Below are 21360 nucleotides of genomic sequence, written 5' to 3' on the forward strand. Positions count from 1 at the left end.
CGCTGGGCAGTGGTGGACATTCTTTTTTTTTTTTTTTTTCTTGTGAAGTTGTTTTTATTGGGACATAAGGAATGGGTTGGGGAAGGTCACGTGGTTTATGCCCCCCACCGGGTAAACGTCCATTCTAATCTTCCTGGGATAGCTTCTGAAGCTTTTTCTTTTTCTTGGAGCTGCTGCTTTTGCTGCCAGCAGCTTCTTCAGGCCCACTGCTGAGTGGCTCCTCCTTGGAAGAGAATTTCCTCTTTTTCTTGGGGACACTCCTGTTTCCCGCCTCTTCAGCGTCACTAACTGGTTCCTCTTTGGGGACAGATATCTTCCTCTTGGGAAGACTGACACTGCCAGCTGTCTCTTCAAGGAGTGGTGGACATTCTAACTTCTTCCGACACCATCCCAATGTGGGGACGGTGGAGAACCTCACTACTGGGGGGGGGTGCTATTTGGCCACGTGGTCTCCACTGACACTGCGTGTGGGACGGGCTTGTTAGCAACCATTGGGGTTGAATATTCTGGCCCTTTGCCAGTCCTCTCCTCACGGCGTGTTTGGGCACCTCATCATAGCCTTATGTGATTGGAACTCTAACTCCTTATGTGTTCTTTGCTGATAGAAGTGGTCGTGGGGCAAGTTGTTCGTGTTGTTTAATGTGAGTAGAATAGTTACTTCCTGAAAGTGTTCTGTCTTGCTAGTTTGCTCCTTTCTGGGTCCTTTGGGTAGAAAGGGTAGGCTTTCGTTGGGGCTTGGTGGCATTTCTGGGTTGCCAGTTTCTTGAGCTCTGTGTCTGGGAAATATGAACCAGAAAGAAAACCCAGGGAACTTCCCACCATGTTGGTCCAGCATTGCTGACACCACCGTGTCACATTCCCTTGTCCCTGTCAGTCATCCTTTTCCCTCCAAATTTCATTTTCCTTATCATGTCCAGGAGTCTTCGTTGCAGATACTGGGAAAAGGGGAAGTACGTCTCTTCCATCTTTCTGGAAGCAGAGGTCCCCCGAGTAAGCTCTTCACGTGTAAACCCCACAGCTTCAGCATACATGCTTAGATGTCTTCCGTTGGTCCCCGTTGGCTCGAGGATAGAGTAAAACTTCTCAGTTGTTTCCACGGCCCTTTATTATTGCACATGTATTTGCCTCTCCAGCTTCTCATCCTGTTCCTGTGCCTCCCGGCTGATTCCCGCCCTAGTGAACTACTCTTAGTCCTACTTGATCACCTTCGGAGTTTTCACATAGTTTGTGTTGTCTTATCTCTTTTCTCTCTCCAGTCCGTCCGTCCTTCCGTCCTTCCTTCCTTCCTTCCTTCCTTCCTTCCTTCCTTCCGTCCTTCCTTCTTTATTTATTTACTCGTTTTTGCTTGTTTGTTTCCCGGAAACATTCTTCACCCGGCCCACTTACACTCCTCTGTAATACGTTTTACCACTGACATAGTTCTCATTGGAATGTTGCTTTACTTCCCTCACCTCACTACTAGCCCATAAGCGTCTTGGAAGTAAGAACTTGGACCATTTTATTCATTGATAATGTCTAAGTGCATGGAAGAGTGCTTGACACATAAAAAACCCCAAGTCAGTATTTACCGATGAGTGAGCAATGAACTGGAACTTAGCTCTTGGAAACCTCTGACCGCTTCCTGAGGTGTCTTCCTACGTTGTGTAGGAAGTTCCCAGCACACTCATCCCTTACATATTAATCAGTGATGCCTGATAGAGTTACCATTGACTCCCGTTGATTGAGATTTCCTTCTTTACTCCTTCTTTCTCCCTAAACTCATGCTAACGTCACTGCTCTTCACTCCTGATGTTTCAGCCTTTCCCAGGGTTGGGACAGAGCCACTGAAAATGACATTGAGAGAAAGGGTAAATCCTCTTTTTAGTATTCTTCTTCCCAGCTTCTCTTTTCTTGGCCGCGTGATGGTCCCTGTGCCCTCATTCACATTCCATCTTTTCAGTATCATTTGTTCATTTTTCAACCCTTTTTATTGTGGTAAAATGTATGTAACATAAAAAATAACATTTTAACCATTTTTAAGTGTACAAATCAGTGGCATAAACACATTCACATGCTATGCAACTACCACCCTCCGTATCCGCGGCCTGTCATCTTCCCAAACGGAAATTCTCCACCCATCAAATGCCAGCTCCCCATTCCTCCCACCCCCTGGCAGCCCCTGTTCTCCTTTTTTGTGTCTCTGAATTTGACTAGGATCTCACATACATGCAGTCATACAGTATCTATCCTTTGTGACTGGCTGACATCACTTAGCGTAGTGTCTTCAAGGTTCGTGCATGTCGTAGCAGGTGTCAAAATGTCCTTCCTTAATACAGCATCCTCCTGTGTATATGTAAACACTCCATGTTGTTTATTCATTCATCTGCTGACCGGCGCTGGGGTTGGTTCCCCCTCTTGCTCATTGTAAATAATGCTGCTTTGCACGTGAGGGTACATGTCTTTGTTCAAGTCCCTGCTTTCTCTTCTTTTGGGCATATAGCAAGAAGTGGTATTCCTGAACTTATATGGAAATTCTGTGTTTAACATTGTTAGGAATTGCCACACTGGTTTCCATAGTGGCTGTACCATTTACATTCCCACCAGCAACGTTCATTCATTCTTAATCCATAAACTGGACTTGCTGCTGTGTACCAAAAGTTATAGTTACGTACCCGAGGCATAGTGGTCAGGCTGAGGGTAATTATATCTGTATCTCATTCATAATTACACCCACACTGCCTTTTTTTTTCCTTTTATTTATTTATTTATTTATTTATTTATTTATTTATTTCAATAATTTTTTTTATTATATTATGTTAGTCACCATACAGTACATCCCCGGTTTTTTGATGTAAAGTTCAATGATTCATTAGTTGCGTGTAACACCCAGTGCACCATGCAATACGTGCCCTCCTTACTACCCATCACCAGCCCATCCCATTCCCCCACCCCCCTCCCCTCTGAAGCCCTCAGTTTGTTTCTCAGACTGCCCTAAACATTTGACATAAGAGCTAAAGTGTAAGCTCCCTAGGGACCTGCCTGATGAGTGGCCCCAACTATACTCATGGCTGTAAAGAAAAGAAAAGTGTCCAGATCACCTTCTAAGTGATGTTCCTCTAGCTACTTTTTACACCAAGATCTTTGTGTGAACAAATATGCATCATCAGTGTCTTTCTGTCTTTTCTTTCCCTATGGCAATGTTTTATAATATATTTAAACTCCTGGAAAACTTAATAAGTTTATAATTACTTACAATTTCTTCTTAAAATCTGCTTTCCTCATCACATTCCAAACTCCCAAGAGGGTAAGACAGAGTGTCCTTGTGTCCTCTCACAGACACTCAATACATACTTGTTGACCATCTGCAGATAACAGTAAAAACTCATACTCTCATTCAGTATTTTTCCCTGAGAAAATAAAGGAATGGTTTCTTACTTCCTATAATGTGCTTCTTATTCCCCTTTCTTTTGTTGCCTCGAGATGGGTGATTTGTGCTTCCATGTTCCGTCTGTTTCCTTCTCTCCCTTTCTCTGTCCGTCTGTCTCTCTCACGCACACACTACATCATGTAAGTAAAGGATGAAAGATAGTGAATGGAGGCAGGGGGATGAAATAGGGGAACCTGTTTCCCCCATCATGATTCGAAGTCAGATCTCTTCGCATCTCAGAAGAGTTCTAGGTTATCTTAGGAGTAAGAACGTAAGGGAGGAGCTGTGGACTGGGGAGAGGCGCTTTGACGGTTCTGCCCCCCGAGTGCTGCCCTCGCCCCTTGCGGTTTGCCTGCGCTCCACTCTGAGTGATCCCTTGAGCTCCCATATCACCTGCCACACAATGTACATTTGATTTTCTGCTTCATTTATGATTTGAAGCGTGTTAAGCTTGTCTTCCTGACCTGGTCATCTCCTCCAGACAGAGACTCCCTTTTATAATCTCTTATATGCCACACAGTGCAAAGAAAAGTTACTTACTGTGTGTTAATCCCTTATTAAATCCTCATTACTAACAGATTGAATTTGAAAATTGTACTAGCAGTGAGCTAAGAACCATTTAGTTGGGATGAGCTAACCCACTTCGCTAGTACTGCTGCTTCTGTTTACTCACTAAAACTGGTTTTTAATTACTCCATCTAAATGGTATGACTAATCATGGTACATGAGATATTTTTGATAGTCTCTGAAGATTTCTTTCCTTTTTTTTAAGGTTTTATTTATTTATTTGACAGCACAAGAAGTGGGGGGCAGAGGCAGAAGCAGGCTCCCCGTTGAGCAGGGAGCCCGATGCCGGGCTGGACCCCGGGACCCCAGGATCATGACCTGAGCTGAAGGCAGACACTTAACCAACTGAGCCACCCAGACACCCATCTTTGAGGATTTCTTTCAAGTTTTGATCCAATTCACTATTTGTTGTAGTGAAAGTAAACACTCTTACACCTTAGCCAATTTAGAGTGGTTGGCCAAAATTCAGTGCATTCTGGATTTTTCTTGATTTGGGGTTTTTATCTTTGGGGAATGCAAAATTCTATGTATATCAAATGCAAGTGTAATAATTCTCTTCATATGGGAAGATTTTATAAATAATCGGGTGAGTTTGTCTTCTCCAGTCAGTCTATGTGAAACATGAAAATGTGACATAAAATTCTCATATATACCTAACAACTCCATTGCAAAGCAACCAGAGTGAAGTGGCTGGAATAAATCTGGAATTTAACCTAAACTGAAAGAAGACGGTAAACCATCCTTGAAGGCTGTAAAAGCCGTCCTGTGGAATCATTTTGCCATAAACTTTATGTGATTCATTTTATGAAACACTGATTTCATTTTTGTTTCTAACAAAAAACAGTTGAGATAAGCAAATGACTCAGTGGTTTGCAAAACCGTTAACATGCTAGGGAAGAGCACTTCAGAGTGCAAGAGAGGAGGTGGGCACTCTCAGACGGGATGACGAAACAGGCCATATGACTACTTCAGACTGACATGTCTTAACCATAAAATGGGATTGAAGTTAGCCGTGTCACGTACTAACTTTTGACTGCAAATTATTAGAAATAACAAATTGTTGAAATCTTAAAAATGTTAAAAACATAAAGTAACAGAAAAATATCACTTAAAAATGTTTCAAAGGAAGTAGTGTAAACAGAAGAGTTCCTACATGAAATGCTGAAATTTGAGAAAATGATAAAATATAATTTTCTGACTATGACTACGTACCCTGTGATCTTTAAGATGAAGTACCCTATGACTTTTAGAGAAACATTCTTCAACTGAAACATTTATTTAGACTATTAAAATTATGCTATTAGACAAAATGAAAACTAGTTAAATGCAGCTTTGCAGATATTTTTGAAAATTGTTAAAAAACTATCATATCCATAAATGTATCTAGACTTTCGAAATACCTAAGATAAACAAGCTCTTAATAAATCTGTGAGTTCAGGGCACCGAATATCAGTAAATTATTTTATTTAAGGAATCTAGCACCAGTTAGTGTACACTAATGCATTTTAGTGACTTTTTGACCACAGGACTTACTTATACACCTACTGAAAAGAGCATTTCAGTAGGACTAGTGTATTGTAAAGACTACTTCATTTATTGAAAGCATTTGACTCAATGTGCGATACTTTATGCACCTGTTCCCCACACTTGAATTTGCAAGACCTGGGGATCTTGTTCAAATATGGATCTGATTCGCTAAGTCTGGGGTGGGGCCCAGGATTCTGCATTTCTCACAAGCTCCTGAGGATGCTAATGCTGCTTGTCTTGAGATGACATTCAGAGTAACAAGGTTGTAAAGAATAGAAAATATCTAGGACAGAAATGCACAATGAATGTGTTTAGATTTCTCTATTTTTATGGGCTTCAGTTCTTTAATTTGCCAATTTACTTTTGATGCCAGGAATATTTTATATCAATTTATTAAATCTTATCTAAGCATGTATTTAAATTAGTAATTTTATTTTGGTGTCCTGATAACTCTTCTGAAGTGATAATGTTAAGTATTGTTTGATAACATTACTTTCCCAGTTGGAGAAGCTGAGCTGTTGGAGTTCTGAGCTGTTGTCACAGTGTGACCTCAGGCTAGATATTCAGCTCCCTAGGCTTCAGTCTCCACTTCTAGATCAGAGGTTTTCAAATATTTGCTTTCAGAAATCAGAGTTTGTTCTTAAAATGACCACTAGGGAAACTGGGCTGGGGGTCTGCAACCATTAGAAGCAATAATTTTGTTTTATTTTATTTATTTATTTGACAGAGATAGAGACAGCCAGCGAGAGAGGGAACACAAGCAGGGAGAGTGGGAGAGGAAGAAGCAGGCTTATTAGAAGCAATAATTTGACTAACATCAGCACACGGATGCTAATAACCATCCACAGAGGAACACTGTTTTGTCGATTTGGTTGGTTTTGTCATTTTTATTAGTTTTAAGCTTTTAATTGGTTCTGAAGGTACTTTTTTGGAAGTATGGGCGTCTTTTTCTAATAGAAATGTAAGGCATTTTTGTACAGAAGTTTTGCACATCTCCACACTGGCGTTAGCTGTGCACCATCTTTACAGTGAACTTGCTAAAGCATTTAATTGTTATGAGTTATAATCATAGTGGTTTGTGGTGTCCATAAGCCTAAAACCAAATACAAAATACTTTATTTTTTTAAAAATTTTGGTTGTGTTAAACCTTGGTTTCAGGCATTGTTTTTATACAAATAATAAAATAACCACTGTCTTCTCTTTTTAGAATCAAGTCACTTAGAACAACAACTTGAGGAAGCCAACTCTGTAAGAAGAGAGCTCGATGATGCTTTTCGACAAATCAAGGCTTATGAAAAACAAATTAAAACACTACAGCAAGAAAGGGAAGAATTAAACAAGGTAAAAATATATGGATAGATTGTTAAAGCTGCTTTTGGATTTTTAACCTTTTTTAATTTGTATACTGAAAGCTTTCCTAGTGGATTACAATAACATAAAGTCTGTTTTGTCTGTAAATTTTTAGTTAAAAATTTAAGAATTATTTTGGTGTATATCAATTGATTAATAGCTAATAAAGAAGAAACTTTTATATTCTCAGGATTTTAAAGTTCAGAATCATTTGTTCTTTTGAAAAGTCAATAATCAAAGGACTTGATTAAAGTAAATGTTATTGAAAAATATTAAAAAGGAATAAGCAAATAATAAGCCGTGCTTAGTATCTATGGAAAAATTAAAAATATGGGCATATTCCATTGTGATTTGCTGATATGAGCATTCTTAAAAGATTATAATAAAAAATTTCATTAGTGTTTTAATTACTGTTTTAAATGTCAGTTTATCTTTCAAAGCATGGATAAACAAGCTGAAGTTATTTTCATAAGAACTTTAACACTCCAACAGTATTGTGAACATCAACAAAATATATTAATAGCAAAGACTCTCTAACACATCCAGTAGGGCAAATAATATTCAGGCACCAGAGAAGAATACTTTACCTGAACCACTCAGTGTATGTGCTTTGCCTTTCATTAACAGATAAAAAAATGTTGGAATTAATACTAGCCAACACAATAAAGAAATGAGTGGTTTATGGCATAGTATAAATTGTATTCAATGATACAGTATATAATTGATAGTATAATGAATTTCTTTTGGGGGAAGATTTTAAAGTCTTGCTGCCAGTAAAGAAGTGGAGGCAATTAAGGGTGCCTGAGTGGCTCAGTCGTTACATATCTGCCTTTGGCTCAGGTCATGATCCCAGGACAAGGTCCTGGGATCGAGCCCCACGTCGGGCTCCTTGCTCAGCGGAAAGCCTGCTTCTCCCTTTCCCTCTGCCCCTGCTTGTGTTCCCTCTCTCACTGTCTCTCTGTCAAATAAATAAATAAAATCTTAAAAAAAAAAAAAGAAATGGAGGCAATTAAAAATAAAACAAATATCCTTTTGCTGAGGAAGCTAATCAAACAGACTAACAGAAAAAGCTGTAAAGGTTAAACTGAATGACATTAGTATAGTTTTACTTTTTTCTTAATGCAATTACAAGCAATGGGGTGCACAGATCCATTTAAATTCATGGCCAATCTAATAATATTTTGAATTTATAACATGTTCTATTTGTTTTAATAATATTATAGTAATATTAGTGGTAATGATTATGTATTTAAAGGTAGGATTGTTCAGCCAAATTTAGTAAACATAAAAGGGATGAGAATATGATATCTAGATTTATAGTGACGAGTATCTTGCCGATTGTAGTAAGTTTTAATATTAAAAATCCTTTTAGTATATTTTGAGAAGAGCAGTAGTGCTGTAAGGAAACATTATATCGATCATGAATTTTAAGTGATTTGCTTAATATCCTACAGGCAGCAGATGCTCCTTTTAAGATTTTTTCATTTGATACATTTAAAAGAATCAATGTAGCGTATGAGTTTTGATGGAGAATAATACAATGCACACCTTATGCACACGTAACACTAATTTTATCCATGCTTGGAAAGATAAACTGACATTTAAAACAGTAATTAAAACACTAATGGAATTTTTTATTATAATCTTTTAAGAATGTTCATATCAGCAAATCACAATGGAATATGCCCGTATTTTTAATTTTTTCTGAACCTACCATCTACCTTAAGAAATAGAACGTCACCAATTTTGTGGCATAGCCCTGGCCAGTCGTTTTTAATTTGTTTTTATCCCTTTCTCCCTACTTCCCTGAAAATGGTAATTGCTGTTCTGAATTTTATGTCAATCATTTCCATATTGAAAAAACATTTTATTACATTTTAGTATATCTCTAAACAATAAATCATATGTAATAACATAAATGTATGTGGTGACAGAGGGTAGCTACATTTCTCATGGTGAGCACTGAGTAATGGATAGAATCATCGAATCACTATGTTATACACCGGAAACTACTATAACATTGTATGTTAATAATACTTCAGTAAAAAGAAATAAAAATGCCAGTGCCAAGTACTGAAGATGAGATTATAATCTGATATACTATTTTTGGAAAATTAATTTGCAGTAAGTATCCAAAGTCTTAAAATACTGAAATACTTGCTATAGTAAACTCCATTTGTCAAAATTTAAGAAGATAACCAGATGTTCAAAGATTTGCTCACAGAGAAATTTCTTACCACATTTATAAAAGAAAAATATTAGAAATAATCAAAATGCCCGACCAATTCATATGTTAGAATAGTGTATAGCCATTAACTTGGTGGCTAAAGAATTTTTAATGCCATAGGAAAATAAAAAATATTTATGTATTATTTAGTGTTGCTTGTTTCTGAGCTTTATAAAATGGTATATGCAATTTTTTGCAGTTTTCTTTCACTCATTATATTTCTAAGATTCATTTATATAGCTATAAAGCCTTCATTTAGTTGCTGTATAATATATACCATTATGTGAACACTCCAGAATTCATTTATTCCATTTTTTGTGTAGAGACATTAAGGTTGCTTATACTTGACAACTACTGTAAATGAACATTCTTGAACATATATGCTGATATGCACACATTTGCATATACAAACACGAGTAGAATAATTGGCTCATAAGTAATGAAGATATTCTAATTTTTATGATAATGCCAAATCTTTTTCCGCTGATTATACCGATTTATACTTTCACTCCCACCACCTAGTGTATATTCAACAATACTTAATATTAGTAGAGATATTATTTTGGCCAACCAAGTTGAAATTGATATTTTAGGTCTAGAATGAGGTTTTGTTATAAGGTCTTAACTTCTCTAATTACTAATGAGGTTGAGTATCTTACATATGGCCATTTATCATTTATATTTCTTCTTTTGTGAAGCGCCTCTCAGTATCCTTTGTATATTTTTCTGTTGGGATGTCTTTTTCTTATTGGTTGGTTAAGATTTCTTGAAAATTTCTGTGTTAATCTTTCGTCAGTTGTGTATGTTACAGATACCTCCCAGGTGGTGGATTGTCTTTTCACTTTCTTTATGGGATCTTTTGAATAACAAAAGTTCCTGGTTTTAGTGTAGTCAACTTATCCATCTTTCTTTTTAAAGTTTTGCTGGATTGTGTAAGAAATATGAGGTTAAAAATTCTCAGTTTTTTTTTTTAAGTGCTCTGTTTTTATTTTGAAGTTTTAAAGTTTGGTCTTTCATATTTAAATTTTTAATACACCAGAAATTTATTTTTTGTATCATGTGAGATAAGGATCCAATTTCAGTTTTTCTTGTGTAGCTAATCAGCTGTTCATTTACTAAATAGCCCTTCTTTTCCACAGTGATGTACGATGTCACCTCTGTCATATATTACATTTCCATTTATGAATGAGTCTCTATCTAGTTTCTTAAAAACCATGATGGGATTTTGATTAAAAATGCATCAACTCTGGAGAGTAATTTCAGGAGAATTGACATCATTACAGTATTGAAGCTTTAAGTTCTTACTGTCCATATTTATTAATATTGTTCCAGATGCGCACACAGATTTCAAGAGCAGAGTGTAGTATTGTGATGTACACAGAGCAAAAGTAACCACATCCCGCCCCTGTGTGCTAATTCTTACTTCTGGCAGCAATGCAATGAGAGCTGGGTAGACAAAACCCTACATATATGGAGTCTGTGTTTTGAATGTGAGGAACCCTGAAAAAGTGAGTCAGGGTGTTTATATAAAGGAGAGTGGTGGATGCTTCCAACCCCCCCCCCATCTCCACCCACCCTTCGGAGAGTCTCTTTGGAAATGTAAAGAGAAGGATCTAGGACTCTTTGAATTATAAATAAATTACTCCAGTGGAAGGATAAGCCCAGAGTCTCAAGCTCTATAAAGAGGATCACTCCCTGATCCAGGTCCTCTCTCTCTTCCCACCCCTGCTGAAGTATAAGCGCATATATCCAGGAGTTAAATCTCTTTGGAGTTTCTCACCCTAAATTATTCATAAATTACAGGGCTTGCTTTTAGCCCAGGTCCTAAGTTTCAGTAAAATTTGCTTACAAAGGCCTATCTGTAGAAAAACAAAAATATTTTCTCTAGAGCCCCACAATCTTTCTTTCCACAAACATGGTATATCTCTCCGTATCTTTAACATCTTTTAAAATGTTTTTTCATGAAATTTTATGCATGTCTTATTTGCCTTTCTTTAAATTTATTAGTCTATTTTTTCATATTTTAAATGGTATCTTTTAAATTATATTTTCTTACTGATTTCATTCCAGCAACATTGCTAAATTCTTATTAATTGTACTAATATATTTAAGATTCTTTATGGTTCTCTGCAAATAATGACAGTTTTGTTTCTTCTTTTGGTTTTTATGACCTTTCTTTCCTTGTCTTGCTGTATTAGCTAGAACCCTCAGTACAATGTTGAATAGAACTCGTGATAGCAGGCTTCCCTGTCTTATTCCTGATTTCAAAGAAAATGCCTTTACTGTTTCACCAGTAATAATGTTTTCTGTAAGTTTTTGGTAAATACTTTTTATCAGGTTAAGAAAGTTATCTTCTAATCCTATTTTGCTTATCATTTTTACCAAAAATGGGCATTGGACTTACTAAATGTGCTTTTCTGTATACTATTGCAACCAATTTCTAGGAACTTGTTAATATCTATTGATGTAATTATATGATTGTTCTTCTTTAATAACTTGGTTTGGTAAGTTACATTGATGGGCTTTTTCTAATGTTAAACCATTTTTGTATTTCTGGGTTAAACCTAAATTGCAAGTATATTAGCTCCTGAATAATAATATGCTAGTATATGTAATACTTATGTAATAGCACTGTTATTGGAGTGCTTTGCATATATTAGATCATTTAATCTTTATAAGAGTCTTGTCATTTAGGTATTGTTGTTGTTATTATTATTATCATTATCATTTTATAAATGGTGAGACCAAGCACAGAGAGGTCAAGTTCATAGAGCTAGAAAGTGGTGGAGCTGGAATTTCAACACAAGGAGTCTATCCAGAGTTCATGCTTGTCTACTTCATATGTCGCTGGAGTTGTTTGCTAACATCTTTTTTTTGTTGTTGGATTTTTTGTTTTCATCAATATGATTGGCTTATAATTTTTTTCTATTCTGGTGTTTTTATGATATCAAGGTTATATTGGTCTCATAGAATGAGTTGGGCGGGATTGCCTCTTTTTCTCTTTATAAAATTTGTATAAGAGGAGTGTTTATTCCTTGAAATACTGGAGGAATCACTCGTGAAGACATCTGAGTTTGGAGATTCTCTCCCACTGAGGGGATGGGGAAAGTTTGTTAACTGTTGGTTTAGGTACTTTAATTATTATAGGACTATTTAGGCATTCCGTATCTCATGAAACAGTTTTGATAAATTGTATTTTTGTAGGAATTCATTCATTTCAGAACCTAACAAATTTATTGGCATGAAGTTTTTCATTATATTCTTTCATTAGCTTTTTTGATCTCTTCTAGATTTGTAGTTATAACCTTTTCTCTTTCTTAATATTATTTATTTTGCATGTATTCTTCTCTCCTTGTTCGATTTCACCAGATGTTTGCCTGTTTTATTATTTCTCTCAACCAACTTCTGCCTTTGTTGATATTCATTATCCTAACATTTCTGTTTCATTAGTTTATGTCCTGATTTTTCTTATCTTCACGTATTGGCAGAAGTGTTAATGTGTTCTATCTCTTTTTATGTGGAATTTCATTGAATTTAAACCTTTTTTTTTTTTTTTTAGTTTCAATATAAGTATTTCATGCTCTAAATCTCCCAAGTAAACCTTTCACTGCATCCTCAGGTTTTAATATATCTCCTAAACATTTTTATTGTTTTTATTATTTTCACCTTGTTTTTAGTTCTAAATATTTTAACATTCTTTATGACGTTTCTCCTTGACCAGTGAGTTATTATGGAATTTAACCTTTTTATTTTTTATTTCTATTTTAATGGTGATGATATTAAAGAACTTGATCTTTAATATCTGTTCTTTGAAATCTGCTGAGACTTGTTTCATGGCCTAGACAGTTGCATTTTTTATTTTTATTATTAAGATTTTATTTTTAAGTAATCTCTACACCCAACATGGGACTTGAACTTAGAACTCTGAGATCAGGAGTTGCACACTCTACCAACTGAACCAGCCAGGCGCCAACCATTTTTAAATGTTCACTGTGTGCTTGAGAAGAACGTATGTTCCCAGTATTGGGTGCAAGCTTCTACATACGAAGCTTGATCATCTTCTCCATATTCAGTATTTTTTAAGTGCTTGGTGTATCTATTAGTGATTGTCAAATTAAAATTTCTCATTATGGTCATGTGTTTACCAATTTTTCTGTGATGTTCTTGCAATTTCTTTGTAATCTGTGTTGAATTTTATCATTGTGTGGGACACTCTCTATCCTTAATAATACTTTTTTATTAACGTCTAGGTATTATTTTAAATTTGGTATAACAAACTTGGCCCTTTTATATTTATTTTGACTGCTAATATGTATAGACATGTTTCTACAAAGTTACTTTCTGCTTTATGTGTGTCATGCTTTTTCTGTGCCTATCTTTGTTTCTTTTCTTGCCTTTTAAAAATGGTGGTAAAATACATATACAGATCTATGCTAACCATTTTTAAAATGTGCAGTTCAATAGTGTAAAGTACATTCACGTTGTTGTGCAACCAATCTCTAGAATTTTTTTCATCTTGCAAAATTTTTCTTGAATTTTAATTGAAGTGTTTGTTTTTCTTCCCACTTTACTCAGTACTTGTTTTAACAGTTTCTAGTAGTTGCTCTTGAATTTTATCGTGCATATTTAACAAAGTCTAAATTTAATATCTTAAACCACACCTCCCACACAACTTAAGGACCTTTAACTCTTGTTACCTCTTCCCAACTTCGGTGTTGTTTTTTACTAATACTTTACTCTTATCCTTTTTGTTTGCTGTTCAGATGAGACATTTTTATAATACAGTCTCATCCACATATCTGTTGACATTCACATTTATGTTTTCCAGTTTCTTAGTCCATGTCTCTGTCATTAGACTTTGCTTTTAAAATTATTTTTCTTTTTCCTGAAGTAAATCTTTGAGGTTCCTATTTAGTGGAGATCTGATTGTGATAAGCTCTGTCAGTTTTTGTTTATATGAATCTAATTATTTAGCCTCATACTTGAAAAGGAATTTTTCTGGGTATACAATTTTAATTACTTTCTGATCTCATTAGAAACATTTCCCCCGTTTCTATTGTTACTTCTTAGTCTGCCTTTTTTTGTTTTTGTTTTTGAGGGTAGAGAATAGGTGGTTTGTCTTTTTTTACTGATTTTTTTTAAGGACATTTATTTTTATTTGGTGCTACACAATTTTATTTTTTAAAAGAAGCATGAGAGACTATGGACTCTGAGAAACAAACTGCGGGCTTCGGTGGGGGGGGAGGGAATGGGATAGGCTGGTGATGGGTAGTAAGGAGGGCACGTATTGCATGGTGCACTGGGTGTTATATGCAACTAATGAATCATCGAACTTTACATAAAAAACCAGGGATGTACTGTATGGTGACTAACATAATATAATAAAAAAATATTAAAATAAGTAAATAAAAAATAAAAGTTTCTGGATTTGAGCTTTAATATTCTTTCTTCCTTCATAAATGTAGAGCTTACTGCATTGATGGATTCAGGTCTTTAATTTTAACACTTATATTTTTTCATTTCTTAATGTTCTGCACAGTTGTTTTATGAATCTGCCTGGTCGCTTTTAATAGTCTTTTGTCATATTTCCATTTTTATGGTTTCTTTTTACTTCCTCAGATATTTCATACATAGCAATTTTATGTTAATATTTGATAATTCTAATGTCCAAATACCATTGGAGTTTGTTTTTATTGTTTCTATTCTTGGCTTATGGTTGTTTGTTCTTTGGGTGTTTTGAAATCTATTGTTTTGAGCTCATATTTCTGTGCTTGTAAAAATCCTACATTTCATTGAGGCTCTTTACTCAAAAACGATTTGTATTTCCTTTTGCCAGAAGGCAGACTTGAGTGCTTTAACTCCAAGTTTCTCTCTTTGATCTGGGAGTTTATTTAGCTTTCTCTCCTTGCTTCTGGCCTAAGGTTTAGTCTCCACATAAGAGCATTCCTTGTTTCTTATCATTTGTAATGATTCCAGTATAATTTTTAAAAATCTCACAAGTATCCATTCCATTTCATAAAATCTTTATTTTGACCATGTATCTGGTGTTCCTGTACTCTCTATTTATTGGTAGAAACTAAGGTACTGGCAGATTAAATCAGCTGTTCATCACAGTTAGCATGTTAGCATCAGGAATCGAGACTATAAACAGAGCACCCTGCTATTAATATCTGTTCAGAAGTAGTTGATTTCTTTTAATTTTGTCCTGAAATGAATAATTTTGGCTCTTGACTTCATGATAGCTACTTTGATGGCCAAAATTGGTCCCTAGGTTGCAGAATTGGTAACTTATATTCTTTTTACGAAACTGTAGGAACTAGTCCAGGCTAGTGAGCGATTAAAAAACCAGTCCAAAGAGCTGAAAGACGCACACTGTCAGAGGAAACTGGCCATGCAGGAATTCATGGAGATCAATGAGCGGCTAACAGAATTGCACACCCAAAAACAGAAACTTGCTCGCCACGTCCGAGATAAGGAAGAAGAGGTGGACCTGGTGATGCAAAAAGTTGAAAGCTTAAGGCAAGAACTGCGCAGAACAGAGAGAGCCAAAAAAGAGGTTAGTAGTCAGGCAGATTTTCTAGTGCCCACGGGGTAGTGATTAAAGCTGCTTTTTCAGATTAGTGGAATAATGTATATCTCCTTCTTTAATTGTTGAAACCGTTTTTGTTTTTAGCTTGGTAATTTTATTAAATCTGAATTTCGACATTTGAGTTATCTTCTTGTTACAAGGTAAATTCCCATGGGGAAAAGCATTTTATTGGAAAAACAATTATAACCATGACATCTGCTGTTTTCATTTTATTTTAAAGCTGGAAGTTCATACAGAAGCCGTGGCTGCTGAAGCATCTAAAGACAGGAAACTGCGTGAACAGAGTGAGCACTATTCTAAGCAGCTGGAAAATGAATTGGAGGGACTAAAGGTAGTGTCTTGAGTTCACATTTGTGAAGTCGGATAAATTTTCTTCTCTTTAGGCTTAACGGGAGTGTTAGTTTATGAACTCTCTTTGACGTGGAGTAAAAAGTAGCTATCCTTCAAACCTAGTATTCTTAATTCTCACTCCTACTAGTGGGAAGTTGACGTAGACTTCCTCATCATTCTGGAAGGAAAGGGAAGGTTGTGTGTAGTGGGGAGAAGAAATCTATTGGAAAAGAGTTCAAATATTTAGGAAGGACTGCACACCTGGACAAGATGTATCAGTAATCTGCATGGGGGGCATGGTTAGATACCCAGACCATCTGTCTTGTAAAGACATAGGAGAGGCTCAGGGGTAGCTCCACAGATACTCCTGTTAGGTGGGCTGAGATGATAATGGGCATGGGCCAACCACATCTGAGCAGAAGTGCTTAGCAAGGGAAATCCTTGTGCCAGCTCTAGAGTTGGACTGCTTGGTTTTACCTCCTAGCCTCATCAGTTACTAGCCGTGTAATGCTGGACAAAACATTTAACCTCTTTGGACCATAATTTTCCTATCTGTAAAACCCTATCTCATTAGTTTTATGTGACGAGTATATGCATATATATGTAAAACACTCAGTAACTCTTAGCTTTGATAATAATATTGTGTATGTCAAAGTGAGAGAATTGGGATTAAATTGACATCCTATTTCTACAACACAAAATTATAATCTGAATATGATGCCTGCCCGTTCTTCACTCTGACCTTAGCAAAACTGTCTCCTCTATGCTGTCTGCCAGCCTTCACCTACACCCTCTACTTGCATAGCCATGCATAGTCTAGCCTTACTCATCTGGCAAATATAAGAATCAAGTTGAATGTCATCTCAGGAAGTCTGTGCTACTATAGAATTCTGTTAATAACGTTAGCATAGATTTTATTGTATTTATCCACAAAATGTCTCCCTGCTTAAACTGTGACCAAACTTATTGAAAACATACACGTATAAGTATTAACTTGGCTCAGGGCCAGCTTTTAATACTTATATAATAAATGTGTTAAATCCATGAATGAATGTAGAATTGGTCAGGACTTATTCTCTGACTATTGAATATCAGTGGTTGCAAATGAGGTTTCTCCGCTATAGATATAAACTCTAGATTTTATTTCTTGCTTTAGAGATTGGTTTATTTGTTTTTAATTTTTTGGTTTATCATGAGTGCACAGTCATGGTTAGCTTCCCAAGTAGAGGTGTTTCTTCTATGTACTTATGCTTCTGGAACAGGATTAGTGTATGGAAGTCATTACGTTACTGTCTCAAATAATTTTCATTCAGGGACTGTTTTGTTTCCAGCACTGCTTCAGGTGATTTGGGTAACAACAATCATAAAGTACAGGCTGGAAGGAATCTTAGACATTATTTGCATTTGAGGAAATTGAGATGCAGAGGAGTTAAGGATTATGAAGTCATAAGTGATAAAGTACAGCTTAAATACGGATTTTCTAACTCCATGCCATGTTCTAGCCACTAGTCTGCCTTTTTTTTTTCTGTAATAAACACTGCTGCTCTGAAAGCTTTGAATCACATGTATTTACTGACTAATCAAACACTCATAATCTCTTGTATCGTTTATAAATTTAAATGTATTAACGCATTTAAAATGCTTTGCCCAGGGCTTGGCAGAAAGTAAAGGCTCAGTAAGTGTTGACTGTGGTTATTATACTATCATTTCTTGAGGATATTTTCCAAAACTGGAATTTCTTGGTTTAATTTCTTGTAAATCTATTTTGAATTGGTTTTGAAACCTATCTTGGCCATTCTAAAAGGCTGTAGGAATCTTCAGTTCACTAGGAATACTTTTCAAAAGAATTGAAGGGAGAAATAATTCTTGAATAACAGAAAATTCAATATCCCATTTCCAGTAATGTATAGAACATATAGACAGAAGATCAATAAGGATAAAAAGGTCTTGAACAACAGTATAACCAACTAGACCTTCCACTCAACACAGCAGAACACACATTCTTCTCAAGTGCACATGGTATATTCTCCAGGATAGGCCAAATGTTAGACTACAAAACTAGTCTTAAAAATGTAAGAAGATTGAAATCATGCAAAGTATCTTCTCTAGCCACAATAGAATGAAGCCAAAAATCAGTAACATAAGGACAACTGGAATATTTAAAAATATGTGGAAATAAAATAAGGTACTCTTAATTAGTGGATCAAAGAAGAAATCAAGAGAAATTAGAAAAAAACCTACAGAGGAATCAAATGAAAACACCACACTGGATGCAGTGGAGGCAGTGCTCAGAGGGAGATTTATAGCTGTAAATAACTACATTTAAAAAAGAAGAAAGGTCTCAAATCAGTTACTTAATTTTATATCTTACAGAACTAGAAAAATAAGAGCAAAGGAAACTTAAAGCTAGCAGAAGGAAGGAACTAATCAAGATTAGAGCAGAGTTAAATAAAATGAGAATAGAAAAATAATAACGAGAATGAAACCAAAAGTTGATTTTTTTGAAATATCAACAAAATTGACAAACTGTTAGCTAAAAGCACACAAATTACTTAAGACGACTCAAGAAAAAAATTGAACATTTCAACAGACATATAACAAGTGAAAAGATGTAATCAGTAATGAGAAGACTCATGACAAAAGTCCAGGGCCAGATGCTTTCACTAATGAAATGAAGCAAACGTTTAAAGAAAAACAAGCACCAATCCCTCTTTGACTCTTCCAAAGATGACAAGAGTAGGGAGTACTTCTCAACTCATCCTTTAAGGTCAGCATTACCCTGATACCAAAGCTGTATTAAGAACATTACAAGAAAAGAACATTATAGACCAGCATTCCTAATGAATATAGATGTATAAATCCCCAGCAAAATGCTGGCAAACCAAGTCCAAAAACATATTAAAAAGATTATGCACCATGACAGTGATTTATTTCAGGAATATAAGGGTGGTTCAATGTAAAAAAATAAATCAATATAATACATGACATTAATAGGACCTGGGAGGGGGAATGATTATCTTAATTGAAGCACATAAGTCATTTCACAAAATCTAACATTCTTTCCTAATAAGAACTCCCAGAAAACTAGGAATAGAGGGGAAACATGTTCAACATGATCAAAGATATTTATGACAAGCCCACAGTTAACATCATATTCAATGTTGAACAAATAAAAGCTTTCTCCCAGGGGCGCCTGGGTGGCACAGCGGTTAAGCGTCTGCCTTCGGCTCAGGGCGTGATCCCGGCGATCTGGGATCGAGCCCCACATCAGGCTCTTCTGCTATGAGCCTGCTTCTTCCTCTCCCACTCCCCCTGCTTGTGTGCCCTCTCTCTCGCTGGCTGTCTCTATCTCTGTCGAATAAATAAATAAAATCTTTAAAAAAAAAAAAAAAAAAAAAAAAAAAAGCTTTCTCCCTAACATTGGGAAAGAGACAAGGATGCCCATTTTTACCACCCAATATTACCACATGTAATATTCTACTGGAGTATCTAGCCAGAGGAATTAGACAAGAAAAAGAAATAAAAGGCATCCAAACTGGAAAGGAAACAGTAAAACTATCTCTGTTCACCAATCACATAATCCTTTATATAAAAATATTCAAAAGAATACTTCCAGTTTCCAGTCTAACATATAATATAAGAAGTTTGGAAGCCACTATGTTTGAACAAATAAAAAGCAGAATAAATAGAAGAATCAACAACTCTTCTTATACCTATAGGAGAAGTGACATCACAGGACAAGCTGCTGCCCCTCAATTTGTGGAGACTGACAGACAAATACAGAGAATCCCAACTTATCAGAGCAGAAACCTTTGTAGGAATCAGTGCCAGTGTATGGAAACCTGAACTACAACTGAGAAATTGTTGGAGGCTCAGTGTAGACAGGCCTGAGGTATAAAAATCTCTAGAGAATCCAGTCACTGGGGGGCTTCTGTGAGTTTTGGCTCCTGGACCTCTTATCAGGTTCTCACAATGACTATCAGAGAAAAATCCCCTTGTACTGACAGTAGGGGAAACCATTTTAACATACGCCAGAGTATCCTGTTCCTCTTAACAAGGTCTGCCCTCAGGAGAAACTCTTCAACCAGAACTGAACTTGCTGGAGTTTAACAGAGCCCAGTGGTCTCAAGAGAAGAAAAACACCCAATCCCAACCTGCTATGGTGATCCTGTCCAAACTAAAGGGTAGAGAATAGCTGATAAGGTTGTCTGACATTTCTATTCCAGAGGCGCCAGCTCAGTAAAAGACTGATACCTAATCCTAGGACTGTAGAACACTTCCCTTTTCCCCACAACTTACCTCCACATTACTAGAAGCCTGTTTACAGCTGTTCCTTTTACTCAGCACATCATGTGCGCCTGTCAACAAAAAAATTATAAGATACACTGAAAGACAGAAAACACAGTTGGAGGAAACAGAGCAAGCATCAAAACCAGACTCAGGTATGGCAGAGATGTTGAAATTATGAGATCAGGAATTTAAAACTATGATCAATTGATTGATGTGCTGAGGACTCTAATGGGAAAGTAGAGAAGAACATGGAAGAATAAGTGAACAATGTAAAAAGAGAGATGGAAATTCTAAGAAAGAACCAAAAAGGAATGCTAGACTTAAAAAAAAAAAAAAATACCGTAACAGAAGTGAAGAATGTCTTTGGGCACCTGTCTGCCTCAGTCCGAAGAGCATGCAGCTCTTGATCCTCGGGGTCATGAGTTCAAGCCCCATATTGGGTGTAGAGATTACTTAAAATAAAAAATGAATGAATCAAAGAATGAATGAATGAACGAATGAAGAACACCTTATTGGATCTTGGGCATAGCTGAGGAAAGAATTTCTGAGCTTAAGGATATCTAAATAGAAACTGACCAAACTAAAAGACAAAAAGAAAAAAGATTGGGGGAAAAAAACGGAAAAGAATACTCCAAATACTGTGGAGCAACTATAAAAGTTATAACATACATCTAATGGGAATACCAGAACTTGAAGGAAGACAGAAAGGGACAGAAGAAATACTTGAAACAGTAATGACTGAGAATTTCCCCCAAATTAGTATCAGACACCAAACCACAGATCTAGGAAGGTCAGAGAATACCAAGTAGGATAAATGCCCAAAGAACTATACCTAGAGATACCATTTTCAAATTACAGAAAGTCAAAGGTAAAGAAAAATCCTGAAAGCCAAAGCAAAAAACCCCAAAGGACATAAGACAAGGACTGCACCTGTTTCTCCGAAACTCATGCAAACAAGAAGGGAGTGGAATGAAATATTTAAAGTGTTGATAGAAAAAAGAAAAATCAACCTAGAGTGTGTACCCTATGAAATTATCCTTAAAGTGAAGAAGAAATACTTTCTGAGAAAAAAAT

At 35.9% G+C, this 21360-nt stretch overlaps 1 protein-coding gene across 14 annotated transcripts in view; it reads left to right on the forward strand.

The window, feature by feature from the left end:
- CDC42BPA (CDC42 binding protein kinase alpha) overlaps positions 1–21360 on the forward strand; it is a 309574-nt gene that overhangs the window by 179357 nt on the left and 108857 nt on the right. For 10 of the 14 annotated variants that reach the window (XM_057314949.1, XM_057314950.1, XM_044387983.3 and 7 more), the window contains exons 12-14: positions 6708–6841; positions 15391–15633; positions 15887–15997. In XM_057314949.1, coding sequence (XP_057170932.1) covers positions 6708–6841; positions 15391–15633; positions 15887–15997 — 488 coding nt within the window. The remainder of the gene's footprint in view (positions 1–6707; positions 6842–15390; positions 15634–15886; positions 15998–21360) is intronic. The other 4 variants (XM_057314951.1, XM_048225090.2, XM_048225089.2 and 1 more) reach the window with 1 other exon arrangement.

Source organism: Ursus arctos, unplaced genomic scaffold (genome assembly GCF_023065955.2).
Source record: "Ursus arctos isolate Adak ecotype North America unplaced genomic scaffold, UrsArc2.0 scaffold_2, whole genome shotgun sequence".
In the NCBI taxonomy this organism is placed as follows: domain Eukaryota; kingdom Metazoa; phylum Chordata; class Mammalia; order Carnivora; family Ursidae; genus Ursus; species Ursus arctos.